Below are 17541 nucleotides of genomic sequence, written 5' to 3' on the forward strand. Positions count from 1 at the left end.
GGGACTTCGAGATCGTCACTTCGCGGGACAACGTGGGATGAATCGCCGATGATAGCAAGTGGAAAATTTAAGAAAACTGTATTATTTGTATTGGTTTAGAGAATTTAACTTGTATTTGTGTAAAATTTGGTAATTTGTGTATGTCAACATGGATAATGCTAGTACCAACAGCAGCGAATCAGATTTCATGGGTTTTCAGGAAAATGTAGAAAATTCCGAACAGTCAAATCCAAATTTGGAAACAAGTTTAATAGAGCAAGATTTTTCATGTCGACAGGAAAATCCTGTAAACATGGAACATCCTGCCGAACTAGGTCAGGATATGGAACCCCGCACAATTAGCAGCCCAATTGAGGTTATGGGGGGGTCAGACCAAATCTTGCAGTTACTTTTGTCAATGAACCAGAAAATTGAACAGGGACAACAGGAGTTAAAACAGGAAATGAAGCAAGGACAACAGGAGTTAAAACAGGAGTTAAAACAGGAAATGAAGCAAGGACAACAGGAGTTAAAACAGGAATTAAAACAGGAAATGAAACAGGGACAGAATGAACTTTCTCAGGGACAAAAAGAAATCAACAACAAAATTGAGGTAAATTCACAAGAGATTGCTAAGTTAAGGAGTGAAATAGGCACACAGTTGAGACAGGAATTCGGCAGGGTGGAGAACAAATTCGATGACTTTGAAATTAAAATGAATAAACAGGTAGCCACGTGTACAAACAAAGTAGATGGGTGTGCAAATAATGTGGCAGAAATGCAAGTGGAAAGGGAACAAACTGGTTTAGGAACTAGTGAAAGGGAAATAATAGTGTCAAAAGAAAATGTGGAAGTTGTTGTACATGATGTACATGAGCAGGTAAACATTGTGAATAAATGTGAAAAATTCCTAGATGAGGGAAACAGGGAATGTTTGGACAATGTGGTTGAAAAAATTAGTAAATTCAGAGGTAATACACACGGTATCAGGATGTTGTGTAAACAAATGAAGAAAGTAGAAATTGAAATGAAAACATTCTCAAATACACTTAAGGACGAATTTGATGAGGAAGTATTCAGTGAGTTGAGTTTGACAGATTGCGGAGAAACGATAAAGGGGAAATTTTGTCAAAATGTAAGCAGTAATGTACGAAGATGTGGGTTGTGTGTATTGAATAGTGTACAAACTAAAAATTTTGCCCTGATCCATGTGAGAAAAACTGTGCAACATGGTCAGAGGTTTTGGGTGTGGAAGCATGTGTACAGAACTATCGCCGAGATAGTAAACAGTTTTTTGTTCTGTTCAAAGGCAGAAGAAAGTTATGGTAAATGGACAGGGGTAATGCAACATAGTGAAACAGTGTGTTTTGACTTGTTTGGCCCACTGCCTAGATGGAGGGGTGGAGTCAAAACTAGTTGTGTCGTGTTTGATGTTTTTTAAATTTTTTGCAAATTTTGCCATTTTTTTTTATTTTTTATGTTTTTCAGATTTTTTATTTTTTGAATTGTATACTTGTTAATGTTTTGTATTCTGTAGAGTTTTTGTATTTTTTGAAGAATAATGATAGGATAATATAGAAATGCACAAATAAGATTATGACAGCAATTTTTTACAAGATTTTAAAGAGTAGGAAGATAAATACATCAAAGTTAATGTGAATATTTTCTGTTGTAATAATAATAATGGTATAAATTATTTTTGAGTAGACAGTTATTAAATATTACGTGAAGAAATGTTTACATTGTGAGAATTTCATTGCACTTGGTTAATGTTTGTTTAATGCTGTGTCATGAGATGATGTTAACGGAAATTTAGTATGAGTTGTTTTTGGGAAAATGATATAATTTTGAAATGGTTAAATATTTTAAATGAAAATGCTACACATATTGGTAATGGTAAATATTTGTTTTGGATTGAATGACAGGGTAACAACATCCTATATTAAAGGTATGAAAGGTAATACTAAACGTTAATGCATAACAGTCGTCGAGTTTTGAAGCTGCAGAAGCAGTTGTGTGTTCATGATGGCCAGAGTTTAGGTGAATTTTGGTATTTTCCTAAATAAGCAGCAGATGTTTTTTTTGTGTAATGTGGTGTGTGAGGCAGCTGGGGGGCCAGGAGGTTAATTTTAAATATGTTTCCGGCATGGAGTCCGATGTTTTTTTTTGCAAGAGTGAGTCCCTTCTCCTTGGTCGCTCCCACCCCTCATCAAGGTTAATTTTATGTGCGATTGTTGCTGAAAGGGGAGATATTGTTTGAAACCTAAGGAAGGGCATTTGTTCATGTAATTTGTTTTTGAAGAATAGAAGCATACGATTGTATCTTAATGAAGTATTTGTCATGCCATGACTATAGAATTGTCAACTTGTTGTTTGTGGAAATTTAAGTGAGATATCTAAAGCTTAAAATTTGATGTGTAATGACAAGTGCAGTGTATATTTGTGTATAGCTTTGTATTATTTTTTGTTTTAAATTTCATTAAAAGGTTAGCCGAGCTGATTAGCAGCTAAAAGGGTTTTAGTTGGGCGCCCCTTACCTTTCGGCTAGCTCAGGAGCTAGGAAGGAATGATAGAGGAGTTTGGAAAAACTGTATGTAATTTGTGGGTATATTTTTTTGTGTAATAGGTTAGCCGAGCTGACTAGCAGCTAAAAGGGTTTTAGTTGGGCGTCCCTTACCTTTCGGCTAGCTCAGGAGCTAGGAATGAAAGAGAAGAGAGTTGGAAGGACTGTGTGTATTTGTTATGTATAATAGTTTAGCCGAGCTGACTAGCAGCTAAAAGGGTTGTAGTTGAGCGCCCCTTACCTTTCGGCTAGCTCAGGAGCTAGGAAAGATGGAGAAGGCAGTTGGAAGAGTTTGTGTAATTTTTATGTGTAATAATAATGTTTTTGTGGAATTTTTATATTATGGTCAATGATACTAAGATATGTAAGTGAATGTCAACAAATGAAAATGCAGTATGGATAAAGAATTAAATTAGTGTGTATTTTGGTGTAAATATTATAAGGTTATGTAACATTTTAATAAGAAAATTTTGAATATGATAAGTGAAGAGGTAGTGTGTTGTATAAAAGTTTTTGAAGTTTCAAATAACTAATTTAATGTTTTTTAGAGTTGTCTTTGTGGTGGAAAGTTTACTATGTGAGTTTCAGTGTCTTAGGAAGTTGATGCCTCTGTTCAGAAGTTAGTATTTCTTGGGTTATCAATATTGAGCAGACTAGGTCTAATTTTGAAATAAGTGTTGTCCAGTGGTTGAAGTTATGATAGAGGTATTGGTGAGATTCTTAAAATGTTAGAAGTTGTTTTTTTTGATGGAATTTAGGAAAATTTGGTGTCAACAGTTTTGAAGTGATAGTGTTGTCAATGTTTTGTTGGTGCAGATATGAGGAGTGGAGATATTGGTAGATTTGTGAGTTAAAGTGGTTATTTCGTGGGATTTGAGGAGTTTGTCAGAAGCAGCAGAGAATCAGAGTAACAGCGGTTTTTTAAGGGATTTGAAAGGAGATAATTTGTTTGGAGGTTATTTGTCGTCGTCATTGAGGTTAGAAGTTTTTATCGTCGTTGAGAAGTTTTTATCGTCGTCAAGGTGGTCATGGAGACGTAATTCCAGGAGGTTTTGTATTCGTCGAGGTAGTCATGGAGACGTAATTCCTGGAGTTTAAGATTTTCATCGTCATTGAGGTAGTTATGGAGTTTATTGCAGCTGGTGTTGAGGTTTCCACAGTTGTAAAAGTAAGTTGTTCAGAGTTTTTTGTTGTTATTGAAGATTCTTCGTTGACCAGGGGGTGTCTGCTTGAAGCTTATAGAAAGACCAGTTTCAAAGTGATTTGTATTTTGCACTGATGAGAGAGAGATAACCGTTTGTTAAGAGTTGTTGACACTTTGTAGTAAGAGGTATGTTTTCAAATTTTTGGCATTTTAACAAAAAAATTGATGTTACAGTGTTGCAGTAACGGTTTTTTGAATTTATATATAAATAAGGGTTTTAATTACTGGATGCATTTATTTCTCAGGATGTTTTGTATTTATTTTGTACAGATTAGTTTTTCACTTTTGTAACTTTTCAATTAAATATAGTGTTAATTTAATTGAAAAGTTGGGGGGGTAATGTAATGTTGCAGAACCCTGCCCTCCTAATTAAATAATTTTTCTTTTAAACTATTTTCATGAATGTAAATATTTCTTAAAAAGTCTTTCTAATGATATTTTACAGTTTGTTATATATTTTAGGGTTGATATTTTTCACTTGCTATGTTTTTAAGAAGGCATTTATTATTTTATTAGACATTTTCTATCATTAGTAATTTTTATGTAATTATTCACAAAGAAGTCGCTCCTCTAGATTTTTACGTGGTTAGGCCTACTTATTCAGGTTTTTCTCAATAAGTTTAATTTTGTAAAGTAATTCGTATTATAATTATTGTTCTTAAATTTTATTAACGTATTGTAATATAATTATAAATCACGGGACTGTGTCTGGGCTTGTGTGATGGTTAGAAAGAGAGGCATGAGAGGCCTGTAAGTGGAAGTGAGAAAGAAACAGTGTTTCCCCGCCAACCGAGATAAAGACGGTAATTCCCCCCCTGTATGGGAACTGAGTGATAACTGCTCTCTCACGGTGTGGGAGAGAGAACGAGAATGGGAGTCCCCGTTTTCGAGGTGAAATTGAAAAGAGACTGATCAGGGGAAGCCCAGATTTCTGTGTGTACAAGATTTTTTCATGTGTTGTAACTTGTTTTGTGATTGGCTAATGTCTGTAGAGTGAATGAAGCGTGCGTGTGATTGGTCGGTGAGGTCAGGTGACTTCTCCTCCCTGCGTGGAGAAGAGAGTGGCCAGATTTCACCAGTCGTCTGTCGAACGCTGGACGAGTAGGTCGCGTTCGATGGCTTCTCGCTAAATTATCATGTAATTTGCGAAGAGATCATTTCACGTTGGTGGTCGGAGCCAGGCCTATATTTAAATCAACCTAATTGTCTTTGTTTTCGTTTGGATATAATTTAATTAGAAATTGCGGCCACCTTCGTAGGCATGTTGGCTCGGGGCGGAATTCGTTTTCGCTGGGTGCGGTTCTCTTTGAGGTCGTCCCATTTTCTTGTACTTGCAGTAAAACATTACTGAAGGACTCAATCTACGCAATTATTTTCCGGTAATTTCTCGTCATGCAAGCTACCAGCAGTTTTTCGACGGGCAGATGTATGTGGACTGAATGAGTAACCTTTTTTGAAAGTGTTTGGAATCGTCTGTGCAACATTCTATTAAAACATAAAAAAACATCAAAATTTGCAATCGGCGTTGAACTGTTTATTTTGTATATAACGAAACGTTATACACCATAGTAATAAATGGCCGAAAACAAGTATATTGCGAACTCAATGTCTTGCGAGCCATCAGCACGGGGTAGGGGAATGTGAGAGATAAGCAGGACGGAAGGGAAAGTAGGAAAAGGGAAATGAATCAGTAGGGCGTGGTCAAGGAGAGTGAAAACTTCTTGGGCACTGCATATTTCTTGGAGTGCTATAAATGTTCAAATACATTGACAAAGTGTTTAACTAGAAATACGTAGTTACACACACCAGCATCATTTCAATGATTGATGTTTTAAAACGGTTGATGTGTAACCGCATCGTGCCTAGTTGACGCTGTTTGGTTCTGTAGGGCTTTGCCTTCTATTTGGCTCTGCTGGTCTGTTCCCAGCGGCACGTTTCCATTGAACTATTGAGACACACTCACAAGATGTTGGGCCTGCACTATAGTAATAGAATGCATAGTACTTACGGATTAAGATGGTTTAGAAACATATACTTTATTGATTATATTATAGATTGTTCAGCCCTTTTGTAATGAACAATATGTTGATATACATTCTTTCAATATAAGGAATTAGGTCAATAATTTTTTTTAAATTTTAGGAATTGAATGAAGATTTTATGATAGTTAACACAGGTCTGCGATAAAAAAGTTTTTTAAATAAATTGATCACAAACATGTAGATGTTGGTCTGTATATAGCAAATATAAACTTTGTTTTAACGTATCACGTCACATTCTTTTTGCATATAGATAAATATATAATAGTTCGTTAGATCGGTAAGTTCTTTTTTTTTTTTTTTTTTTACAAAATTGATGCCATGATCTTTATTTCTATTCTATACTCTATGACCGACCATCCTATAGTCTATTGTTACTAACCTGCCTTTCCCCTGTGAGAAAAATTATCAAAAAAAAAGTTTTATGTAGTCTATGACTAAGCATAGTTGTTTAAACTGCAAAAAAAAAAGTGTAATAAAAGATTGTTTTATTAAATCTGTTACTATGGCTCCTCGGAGTTGCAAAAACAATCGAAATATATTTTGCTATATTTGCGGACAATATACAATAGTTAAGCAAAGATTAAAATTAACGACTTTGTAAAAAATGCTTATTATGCTTACTTTGGAATGAGGTTATGTTACCAAGAGAAACAGTAGGTTCCACATACAGTATGCCGGCTATGTGTTGAAGTGTTATGACAGTGGACTTACGGTAAATCAAAATCATTGTCATTCGGTATTCCTATGTTGTGGAGGGAACAAAAAAAATCATACAGATGATTGTTATTTTTGTTTGACCAATGTAACAGGATATAATTTTAAAAAAATGTGCCAAAATTGTGTATTCTGATGTTTCGTCTGTAACAAAGCCAGTTCCACATGGACCCGAAATGCCCATACCAGTTCCTACTAACACTAAGAGCTTCGAAACGCCTTTATCAAGAAACTCAGAACAAAGTGATCGTCTGCAAAGCAGTGGTGAAATTTTGCACCTTACAAATGACCCTCGACCTTTAAAACAGCAAGAACTGAATGATTTGGTACGGGATCTTGAATTAACTAAGGACACTGCAGAACTTCTCGGTTCTCGACTAAAAGAAAACAATTTATTAGAAGTTGCAACTACATTTTACTGGTATCGAAGCAGAGAACAAGAATTTGTGAACTATTTTAAGAAAGAGCATAATTTAGTATTTGGCTGTGATATTGGCGGTTTACTACAAAAATTCAATATTGAATACAATACACAAAAATGGCGACTCTTTATAGATTCTTCAAAAAGAGGCTTAAAGGCTATCCTTTTGCATATCGGCAATAAATTTGCATCGATACCAGTAGCTCATTCAGTTTATCTTAAGGAAACTTACTAAAACTTGAAAAATATTTTGGAAAAAATAAAATACACCAAACACAAATGGTTAGTTTGCGGTGACTTAAAAATCCTATGCATGCTTCTTGATCAACAGCAAGGCTACACAAAATTTCCCTGTTATATTTGTGAATGGGACAGTAGAGCAAGAAATTTACATTTGAAAAAAACTTACTGTAAATTAGAATGGAATTGAAAGTTGGAGTAAAAAATGTCATCAATCCGAGCTTGATGAATCCCGAAAAAATATTGCTTCCACCACTTCACATCAAACTTGGTTTGATCAAACAGTTTGTAAAGGCAATACTGCAAGATGGAAATACTTTCAAGTATCTTTATTCATGTTTCCCTAGCTTATCTGATGTGAAGTTGAAAGAGGGAATATTTACGGGACCTGATATCAGGAAACTGATTAGGGATACAGAATTTGAAAAAAGTGATGACAACCTTGGAACGAAATGCCTGGCATGGCTTTAAAAATGTCGTGTCTAAGTTTCTAGGCAACACAAAATATCCTGCGTATAAAAAGATTGTTCAGGAAATGTTAAATGCCTGTAAAAATTTAGGCTGTAATATGAGTCTGAAAATTCATTTTTTGAAGTCTCACATTGATTGTTTCCCAAAAAATCTAGGCGACTACAGTGAAGAACAAGGTGAACGGTTTCATCAGGACGTAAAAGAGATGGAAAGAAGATATCAAGGCCGTTGGGACGTAAATATGATGATGGACTCTTGCTGGATGATACACAGAGATGAAATAAAAAATCATAAACGAAAACCAACAAAACGCAGATTTTTTTCAAAAAGAAAATATTATTAATTGTTTTCTTAATGTATACCTTAATGTTGTATTTTATTAGCTATAGACAATAAAACTTTATAAAATAATCTAAAATGATTCTCATTCATTTTATTAAATTTTTGTTTTGTTCTTTTTCGTATTCAAATACTATATCATCTAAATCTGATGTGACGTATATATCATATGAATACCGTTTTCTATTACTTTTAAGACAATTAAAACAAATATTAACCATTTAACAAAAAAACTTAAAAAATATTTTTTTTCGCAGAGCTGTGTAATCTGTTATTGAGTATTTTATGCATTATTTTTAATTTTTTTTAACTTTTTAAAGTTAATTTAAGCAATTTAATTTTTTTAATGCTGAGTTAAATGTTTTGTTCTTGGAGAAGGAAACGTAAAACACAAAATAAAGGAATTAAGATAAGGACCAGGGCCTATTGCTGAAAGAACCATCTCAGCATTTGCGTGGAGAGTTTTAGGAAACTGAGGGGAAGAGCAGGCTGTAACGGTATTGGAACCTGGAGCCTCTGGAATTTGAACCCAGCATCTCGAAGCACCACAACAAACTGTATACAATACTTTATTTAATGTATACTTCGTCCACATTAAAATGAACAACTATGAATATCCTTCCGGTTAGACGGCACTGTCGCCAGCCTAGTGACCTGTTGCATGGTCAAGCAAATTTCAACGGTTACTTTGTTGGAAACGTAAAAATATGTTAGCAACGGTGGCTGAGTAACCAGTTCATGTGCACAAAGGCTGACTGGGTTTCTAAAAGTGGGGAAGGTGGCTGACATTGCTGTGGATTGGAAGATTTCCTTGGGTACTTGTGCTTCTTCCATTGCATCAATGCTCATTCCCATCTCATAATCCCTCGTCTTCGAGTGACTTTGATGTTAACCAGATGTTAAGCTCTAATTAATTCAGTTCAATCCAGTGTGCAGTACATATTAAAATTTTGACTTAATTCCAGTAGCCACTTATCAATCACTTATAACTGTGTTTATACAACATTAACTTGACTTATCTACAGTTTTGATTTATTGTATTTCATGCCATTATATGAGGGGGGACCTAAAGAAACCAGACTAAGAGCGTGCTGCCATTCGTAGACGTAGTAGAGAGTTCTCCTACTAGATGGGGTTACTAGATACCTTCACCAAACAGCTGCCAGATAACATCAGTTTGTAGGTTAATGTTTGATCGTAGTATTGTTTTTCTCTTCTGCCTGTGGAGTTGTTATGGCAGATGTAAAAGAACAAAGAGTGTGCTTGATATTTTGTTTCCTGTTTGAAAAGCTTACCAAATGCTTCAACAGACTTTCAAGGAGCATGCTATGAGTTGCACACAAGTTTTCGAGTGATTTGGGTGCTTTAAACCTGGTGAGATAAGTGTTGAAGACCATTCTCGCTTTGGGTGCCCTTCAACATCACAAAATGATGAAAACGTTGAAAAAAATCCGCCAAAAAATCAATGAAGATTGTTTCATGATCGACGAAATTTCAGAAGAGACAGGAGTGAGTTGGAGTTCGTGCCAGCGGATTTGCAAATGAGATGTGTTGCCGCTAAATTTGTTCCTCGCCTTCTCAAACAGGATAAAAACAAAATTTGGTTGAATTTGAACCAGGACTTGAAAAAAAAGATAGAGAGTGATCAAAACTTTTTGACGAAAGTCATTATAGGTGATGAGAGTTGGTGTTACGAGTATGACCTAGAAACCAAGCAAGCATCTAGCCAATGGAAGACTCCCAACTCCCCCAGATCAAAAAGAGTAAGCTATACAGGTGAGGTTGAATGTTAGGACAATGTTCATTGTCTTTTTTGATGTTTGTGGAATTGTGCACCGGGAATTTGTTCCCCTTGGGTGGACTGTTAACCAGCACTTTTATTTGGAAGTTTTAAGATGTTTGCGAGAGGATGTTCGGAGGAAACGTTGGGAACTTTGGAGATCAGGTTACTGGTTCCTTCATCACAATAATGTCCCTGCACACAAAGCCATATGAGTGATCCGCTATTTGGCCTCTCAGGGGTGGTCTGTCGTTCCCCACCCTCCGTATTCGACAGACCTAGCCCTGTTATACTTTTTCCTGTTCCTGTGAATGAAGAAAAATCTAAAAGGGAAGTAAGTGCTTTGATGATGTGGAGGTGGTAAAAACAGCTTCGCAAAGGGCACTGGATGATGTCATAGCTGAAGAGTTCCAGAGGTGCTTTAAACAGTGGGAAAAAAGACTTGACAAGTGACTGAAGGAACTTTGTAAAGAAAAGGTAAAAATAAATTTTTTATAATAAAAATCAGTTTTTTTGGGTCCCCCTTATATGTTATTTGGGACTGTCTTCATAAGCTCTACTAGTTAAGCATTTCAAAAATTGTCACAGGTATATTATGCTATTTGTAAAACTAGGCAAATATTGATAGCTAAATGTTTTTGCCTGACTAAAAGCCCTTTTAGATGGGGAAAGTGGAGGTGGTGAGTGATGAATACAAAGTACTGGCTGCCAGAAACTGTCTACTTATCCCGTCTATAGGCTTGTTCCTGCTGAGCCGTGCTGAGGCTTCTCGTGCCATGAAGAAGACTCTAATTTACGAGACTGAGACCTAGTTTATTGAAGCAGTTTCGGGCCTACCCGCCAGATCGTACTTTTATAATATATTGCTAAAATAGCTACATTGATTGTGAGAAGTGATGTATAAGCTATTAGGCAAACAAACCATTGAAAATGAATTCACTGTATTTTGGTAAATACATATTTTGTGGTGTGGCATACCAGAAGTTTTTGCATCTCTTACTCAATTACATATAACATGATTTTTTTTATTACAAAACAGCACTTTCACTTCAGCACCAACTTTCATGTGGCAGCCAGAAAAATCAAAAATGTTCAATTAAGATTTTACTCGCTCGTGAGACAGTAGGTTACGTGACCTATTGGTGGCCAGTTCTTTCCTGTCTGTAGGTGCACTTGCCACCAAAGGACAGTGATTTTCCATCATTCGATCTTGTCACCGGTGTGGAAGGTGGATACTTCAAATCTAACATGAATTATGAATTATAAAGACAATATTATGATGAAAGATGTAGAGAAGAAAGCTGTGAAATGTAGCTCTGGTGACATAGTGGTTTTTTTAGAAGTGTTTAATATCATGAACTTTTGTGGAATAATTGTGACAGTGAGTATGTAACATGGATAAGTATTAAATTACAATAATCAATTCAGCAAGGATCTGATTGCTCCTAAAATTGTAGTAAAATACCTCAATTTCTGACTGGCTGACAGTGATGGGATGCCAGTGCTTGGCTAGTGTATAAGGCTTGACCGTTAGGTGGTCGCCTGGCTAGTACTTGCCTTTGTCACTGGCCACCTACACTTGTCTCGTTTATATGCAGCTTAATTGTATTGTGGTCACTCACATAGAAGTTCATTTTCTGGGTTACAAATTAAAATTTTATAACCATATTAATGAAATATTTTTTCACAAAAATGTGTAGTTAGTGAAAAACCAAAAAAATATAAAGTGACCGGTGAAGTGTAGCCTTAAGAGGCCTGCCTAGTAAGGGGTGTATTTGTATCAGTGAGGTGGGATAATAGTGTAATGCTTGTTGGTGCTTCTATTGCCATATCACCTCTTGGCAAGAAGCTGTGAACTGGTGCACAGTCTTCTCATCTTGCATAGGACCATGGTGGCCATAACATTAAATGGTGGACAAATATGTAGATAAAGCTGTAATGCGAGGCCCTTTTGAGTGTTTTCAAGATTGGTACCAGTTATTTCATGCTTAAAAATTATTCTGTAAACACACATTTTAGTAATTTTTATTCTTCTAAAAATACAGTTTAAAATTGCTGTATGGAAACAAGACTACTCATTGCCGTCAGTGTGTTATTAAATGTGCTTCATGAACAAACACCACTTGGATATCTTGGTCAATTTTCGAATCACTGAGTTCTTTATGAAACTCTGCGGGACCCTTAATTGATATGTTGGCAGCCTGTTTGGTATTATACCTGAGTGAGGCGTGCGATGCAAGGCAGAGGTATCAGGGTGTGGTGCGTGCACAGAGCCGTGTGTCGGAGTGCCAGCAGCGTGTGCACGACCTGCTGGACCTGCAGCTGTGCAGTGATGGCGTCAAGACGGCACTGCTCAACGAGGACTATGAAAAGGCGGCTGCGCACGTGCACAGGTTCCTCTCCATGGACCAGCACCTGCTCCGGCAGACCGCCACTGACGTTGACCAAGGTGGGCGCGACAACCCTTGCTGTCGAGAGTGCAAACTGGGTGCTGTCCTGTCCAGTGTGTGATATGCTGTGGTCTTGATGCGAAAACATTACTAATGGTTTGTGAATAGAACATTAAAGTACACATTATCTCCGCGTATGTATTTACATTCCTAGAAATATATCAAATATCATCATTATCATAACTAAAAATTAGGGATGGGATTTTCGAATCTTGGATTCGTTGAATATATCGAATCCTATGGATTCGAGGATTCGTAGGATTGAGGTGGGATTCAAGGTGGGTTTTTAGAGTTTTAGGTAGTAATTGAAAATTGTAGTGCTGGACGAAGTTTGAAAATTTCGAACCAAGCCGAACCCTTACGTTTGGTTCGGTTCGAAACCTCTTAAAATATATTCTAAAAACTGAACGTTAGTTTAAAAAAAATTACGTTTTTCTAATTTTCTAACCCCCATTTGAGACCATTCACAAAACAGCACAACAAAATTCCATTACTTGTAATATTCCAACTTTCATCGCATAATCGTTGCCTCAACAGTTTCAAGCGCAGACAAAATAAAAATACAAATTATTAACCGTCGCATAACTCGCATAGCATTTTTTCATATAGGCGCACTTTGTTTTTTGTTTACTTTAGAGAATTTTGTATGCATTTCTCGTACTACGTAATATAAACTATCGTACAAATGCCAAAGGTATTGTATATAATACCTTTAGGTAACTATAGTGTGTGTACGAGAAGTGTTGTAAAATCACCAAAAATTGCGTACCCCATACGTTAAACTAAAGCGCATGTACGAGAACTCTCGTATTTAGGCAAAACTAACGTGATCAAGTTGACACAAGACAAATGCGGTAGGAAATGATTACGTAAATTACGTATTTTAAATTACTGGGATGTATTTATTTTCTTTGGCCTTTTTGGTTATAACAGTCAGGTACTGAAAATATTAATTTAATCTTGTGTATTAAAAGTACTGGTCCAGTAAATTTTACAGTACGGTACTAAGTTGACTAGCGTAGTCGCGGTAGCCATCATTATTTCTCGTGTTTTCTTTTCTCCGACGCAAATTTCTATAACCACACTACTTACGTTACATTTACAATATTATTGTTCTTGAGGTGATTTGCGATGAGCAGGCTTACGTCGTTTAAGTTTCCCAAATGGAGAAAAGATAATGACGACCCAGATGATCCAGAACCACCCCAAAAAATGTCTAAAGTTTCTTCTGACGAGCAGCATTCTTCCAAGAAAACAGCAACTGCAGTCAGCGGGTTTTGTAATGTAGATAGGTAACTTAATTTTCATTCGACTTTTTTTTAATGTCCTATTAAAAAGTTTTACTTATTAAAAATGTTAGGTTAGGTCTACCACAAAAATATGCCTTTTGCTGAATGTTCGTAATCTTTATAATAATATATTTTTTAAATGAAGGTTAGTGTACACTGAAAAAGGAAGATAGCCTTTTTGAAATTTAGATGGAACTTCTTCACGAATTAAAAGTATATATATATATATATAAAGAAATTAAATGCAAAATGATTTTCTCTAAACTGTTTTCTTTCCTTCATTATTTATTGCCTAAACTTTACTTATAAAATGTTTTGCAATGTTTTAATAAAGCTAAGCTATATAATGTTTTAATTTTACTAATGGCTGGAGAACCTTTCTTTCTCACCATTCAATTAAAGACCAAAATGCTGGTCGTCAGTTCATTTTAATTGAAAACAATTATTTCTGTATGAGGTTTGGTTCGGCTCGGTTCAAAATTTTTTTGCTATGGTTCGATTCAGTTTGGTTCGGTTCGGTTCGGTTCGAAACCAGAGAACTGAGGTTCGTCCAACTCTAGAAAATTGTATACCTAAACTATATTATAAAAGTAACGGAAATAGCACAAACATAAGATAAATTATGCTGAATTTTGTCAATTAGCATAACTACTCGATCATTTCCAACCTTCAATAATATAACATTGCAGAAAAAAACGTAACTTTTTTTAAATGGTGTCTGTTATACAAACGTATTTTATTGAAAACATACGAAGGATTAATTTAACAGAGAATTAAACAGATGCAAACTTACGTGTGTGGTTTTTGAGGTTATTTGTCTCTATTTTATATCAGGTGTATACACTATGCACTTATTTTATAATTTTATAAATACACATGTGATTTTTTTTAATACATAGGCCTATGTAATTTTTTAAAATAAATGTGTGATTTTTTTTAATAACATGTGGTGAAGTTTAGTGTGGGACTGGGATTATAGATTCAATGACAAACACTGAGGATTCGAACAAGGATTCGGATTCGACCAAAATGTGGATTCGTCCCATCCCTACTAAAAATAAAACTCCCCTTGCAGTTTATTACACAAGGAATTTTCCAATTCAATACTAAGTATTAGAGCAAGTAGTAAAAAATGACAATTATATTTATTTTTACAAGAACAGTGTTTGAGTAATACAAACATAAAAAAAATAACATGAACAAATGCAGTTACCCTATCTTTGGTTGTAGCTTGCTGTATTCTTGCTGTTTATTTCTACATTTTCAATCCAGTGTGCAATATTAAAAAAAATTCAGTCGGTTCTAGTCAACACCAACTTAACACATATCCACAGCTTTTATCCACAGTTTTGATTTATTGTATTTTCATGCCATTTTATGTTATAGACTCTACTAATTAAAAATTTCACAATATGCCACAGGTTATCGGCTATTTGTAAAGTCAGGCAAACATTAACTGTCTGTACATATCCCATCTATAGGGGTTCTTTTCACTTCAGCACCAACTTTTCATGTGGCAGCCAGCAGTATCAGAAATGTTTGATTAAGATTTTACTGGCTCATGAGACAGACAGAAGTGGTCACTAACCTACTGGTTTTAAGGCAATGATTGATAGTTGGTTCTTTTTGTTTGTTTCATGAAAACAGTAATCATTTACAATGCGGGTGCCTTCATTTGGTGTTACCCAAAAGCCAAACTAAGATGGGATTACTCCTAATGCTTGATGATTATAGAGCTTGGTGGTGTTAGCCAACAGTGTTTTACTGTTCTTCACAGTTTATTTTTTGAGTACCTGCAAAATAAAATAAAGATAGGAAACCCACATTCTGACAAATATAAGGTTAAGACTAAACCAGTGTTGCAAACAAGGGGAATCCAGAATGAAGCTCATGGAGGGGCCAAATTAATTTTTTAAAATAAATTTTAGTATATTTAGAATTGAAATACTGAACAGTAAGTTTAGTCTGGTCTTAATTAGCTTGCTGCTCTATTTAACAGTGGGTTGGAAGCTGAAGAATAATTTTTGTAGTTCTTATTTAGTTTCCTTCTAAAGTTATTTTACACCATAATACAATTTGATACATACTACATTTTTTACAAACAAATAAGAAATTTAACAGAATATACATTTTTATTACAAATAGTCTTAAGTAAAATGTATAATTTATCCAAAGGATGTGAAAATAAATTGTGACTTAAATATTATTTCTCCTAAAATATGCAATTTTACCATTAAAAGTTTATATAGACAATATTTTATTTGCAATTTCGGTAATAAAGTGATATTTAATAGAAAATTCTTTACTCAATGACAGAGTTTAATGCTAAAATAAAGTAACTTTAACCTTAAAAACCTACCTTGAAAGTATTATTTTCATTTATACCGTACCCATACTTCTTGCATGTAATATACTATATCAAAAAGGGAATTCTTCGGTTTCCTGTTTTTGCAAATCTGTCAATAACTCTTGTCTACATTCACTGGAATGTCTCAATGCACATATAGAAGAGCGAGACCTGTTAGCCAATCTTCTGACATTCGTGACTGCAACCATGTTTTCAGTCTTAGAAGGGCTGAAAAACTCCTCAGAACTGGCATTGCTGATTGAGAGAGTAGCAAGGATGTGAAGCAACTTATGAATCAAGGGATATATATCCTTATCGCAGGCACTCAAAGCTTTCTCCATATTTTGTGGAACCTCATTTGATTCAGGAACCTCACTCCATTTCTTCTTCCACAGAAAAAATTCGCCTCTAAGAAGGATAGGCGCAGCTTCCTTATCAACCTACATAAAAGGTAGAAAAAGATGAATAATGGCATTAATATTTTGTCGTGAAATTCAGTCTTCACTTGACTTAATTGCATTTGGTGTCAAAAGGATAAATGAAAAACATCAAGGGTAGTAGGTGGAAACCTACCTTGTAGTTCATTTAGAATGTAGTCCAATAAGGGCACATATATAGCAAGCCTGAAATAACTTTCTTTACCTGTATATTCTGTCTGGTAATTTGGACGATTTTTCTGGCGACCACAAAAACGTGGAAGAACGATTTTGATGTTGAGATCAATCATTTACAAGAGTCTCAATTCTAGAACGATTTTGGTGTCGAGATCATCACAATTGATGGAAATGATGTTTTGCTTCTTCTCTAAGAGATGTCACAATACTGATTGGTTTTGAAATTGCTTCTGAAGCACCAACCAGATCAAATGATGGCTTTTACAGCAACCTGCTGAGTGGAAGTGTAATGGATGGTATGTCATTCAGTGAAAACGTATATATAATTAACTGGCTGTCACTGTTGAGAGTGCTTATGCTGTACCAGCAGTAGCAGGGTCACGCGCCACTCACAAATGGCATCCAATGCAGATATTATTTTAGGCAGATCAACAGAGAACTGGATTACATCATCATGACATTCCACCCATCTTGTTTCATAAAGACTGGCTAACTGACCCCCTAACTTCCATAGAATGACAATGTTTCTTTCCTCAGAAGAGGAAAAGAAATAGTTTATTTCATAGTACAATCAAATTAGAGTTGTTGAGAGTATGGTCCTGAAATAATTTTTAGCTCTTTCTGTATTTCAGCAATTGCCCCTCGTGTTTCTGATAGTGCCAATACCCACACACTGCTGTAGAGGAAGACTCATATTTTTCAAATGACGCAGGAATGTGCCTTCCAAATCTTTTCCTGTAAGGTGCTACCACAATGGGGGTTGAAGTGTTTGTTGATGTTTAGGGCACCACTACGTATATAACGGGCATGTGGACCTGGCTACTCTGTTCTCAGGGTCGTGACGTAGCCCGTGTGTGGTGAGTCCAATTTCCTCCTGTATCACTAAAAACCACCGAAAAACGATTGCAGGTGCATGAAACTCCTTCCTCTCGCAGCGCTCGCGACTCACTGACCGTTCATCCTTGCTCGGCAACTTTCGGGAGTGGAGCACTGATGTCACATCGATGGGCGTGGGCAGACGCACGCACACACACACACTTCGGCGGGCGGTTAAACGCCGTGGTCGTAGAGGGTGGAGTAGGAAGGAG

General features: G+C 35.7%; 1 protein-coding gene across 9 annotated transcripts in view; it reads left to right on the forward strand.

Annotated features, from left to right (window-relative positions):
- The window catches only part of LOC134527202 (conserved oligomeric Golgi complex subunit 4), a 235313-nt gene that overhangs the window by 13886 nt on the left and 203886 nt on the right, over nt 1–17541 (forward strand). For all 9 annotated transcript variants that reach the window (XM_063359664.1, XM_063359663.1, XM_063359659.1 and 6 more), the window contains one exon: nt 12025–12202. In XM_063359664.1, the coding sequence (XP_063215734.1) occupies nt 12025–12202 (178 nt within the window). The remainder of the gene's footprint in view (nt 1–12024; nt 12203–17541) is intronic.

The sequence above is a fragment of the Bacillus rossius genome, chromosome 1 (genome assembly GCF_032445375.1).
Source record: "Bacillus rossius redtenbacheri isolate Brsri chromosome 1, Brsri_v3, whole genome shotgun sequence".
Taxonomy (NCBI): domain Eukaryota; kingdom Metazoa; phylum Arthropoda; class Insecta; order Phasmatodea; family Bacillidae; genus Bacillus; species Bacillus rossius.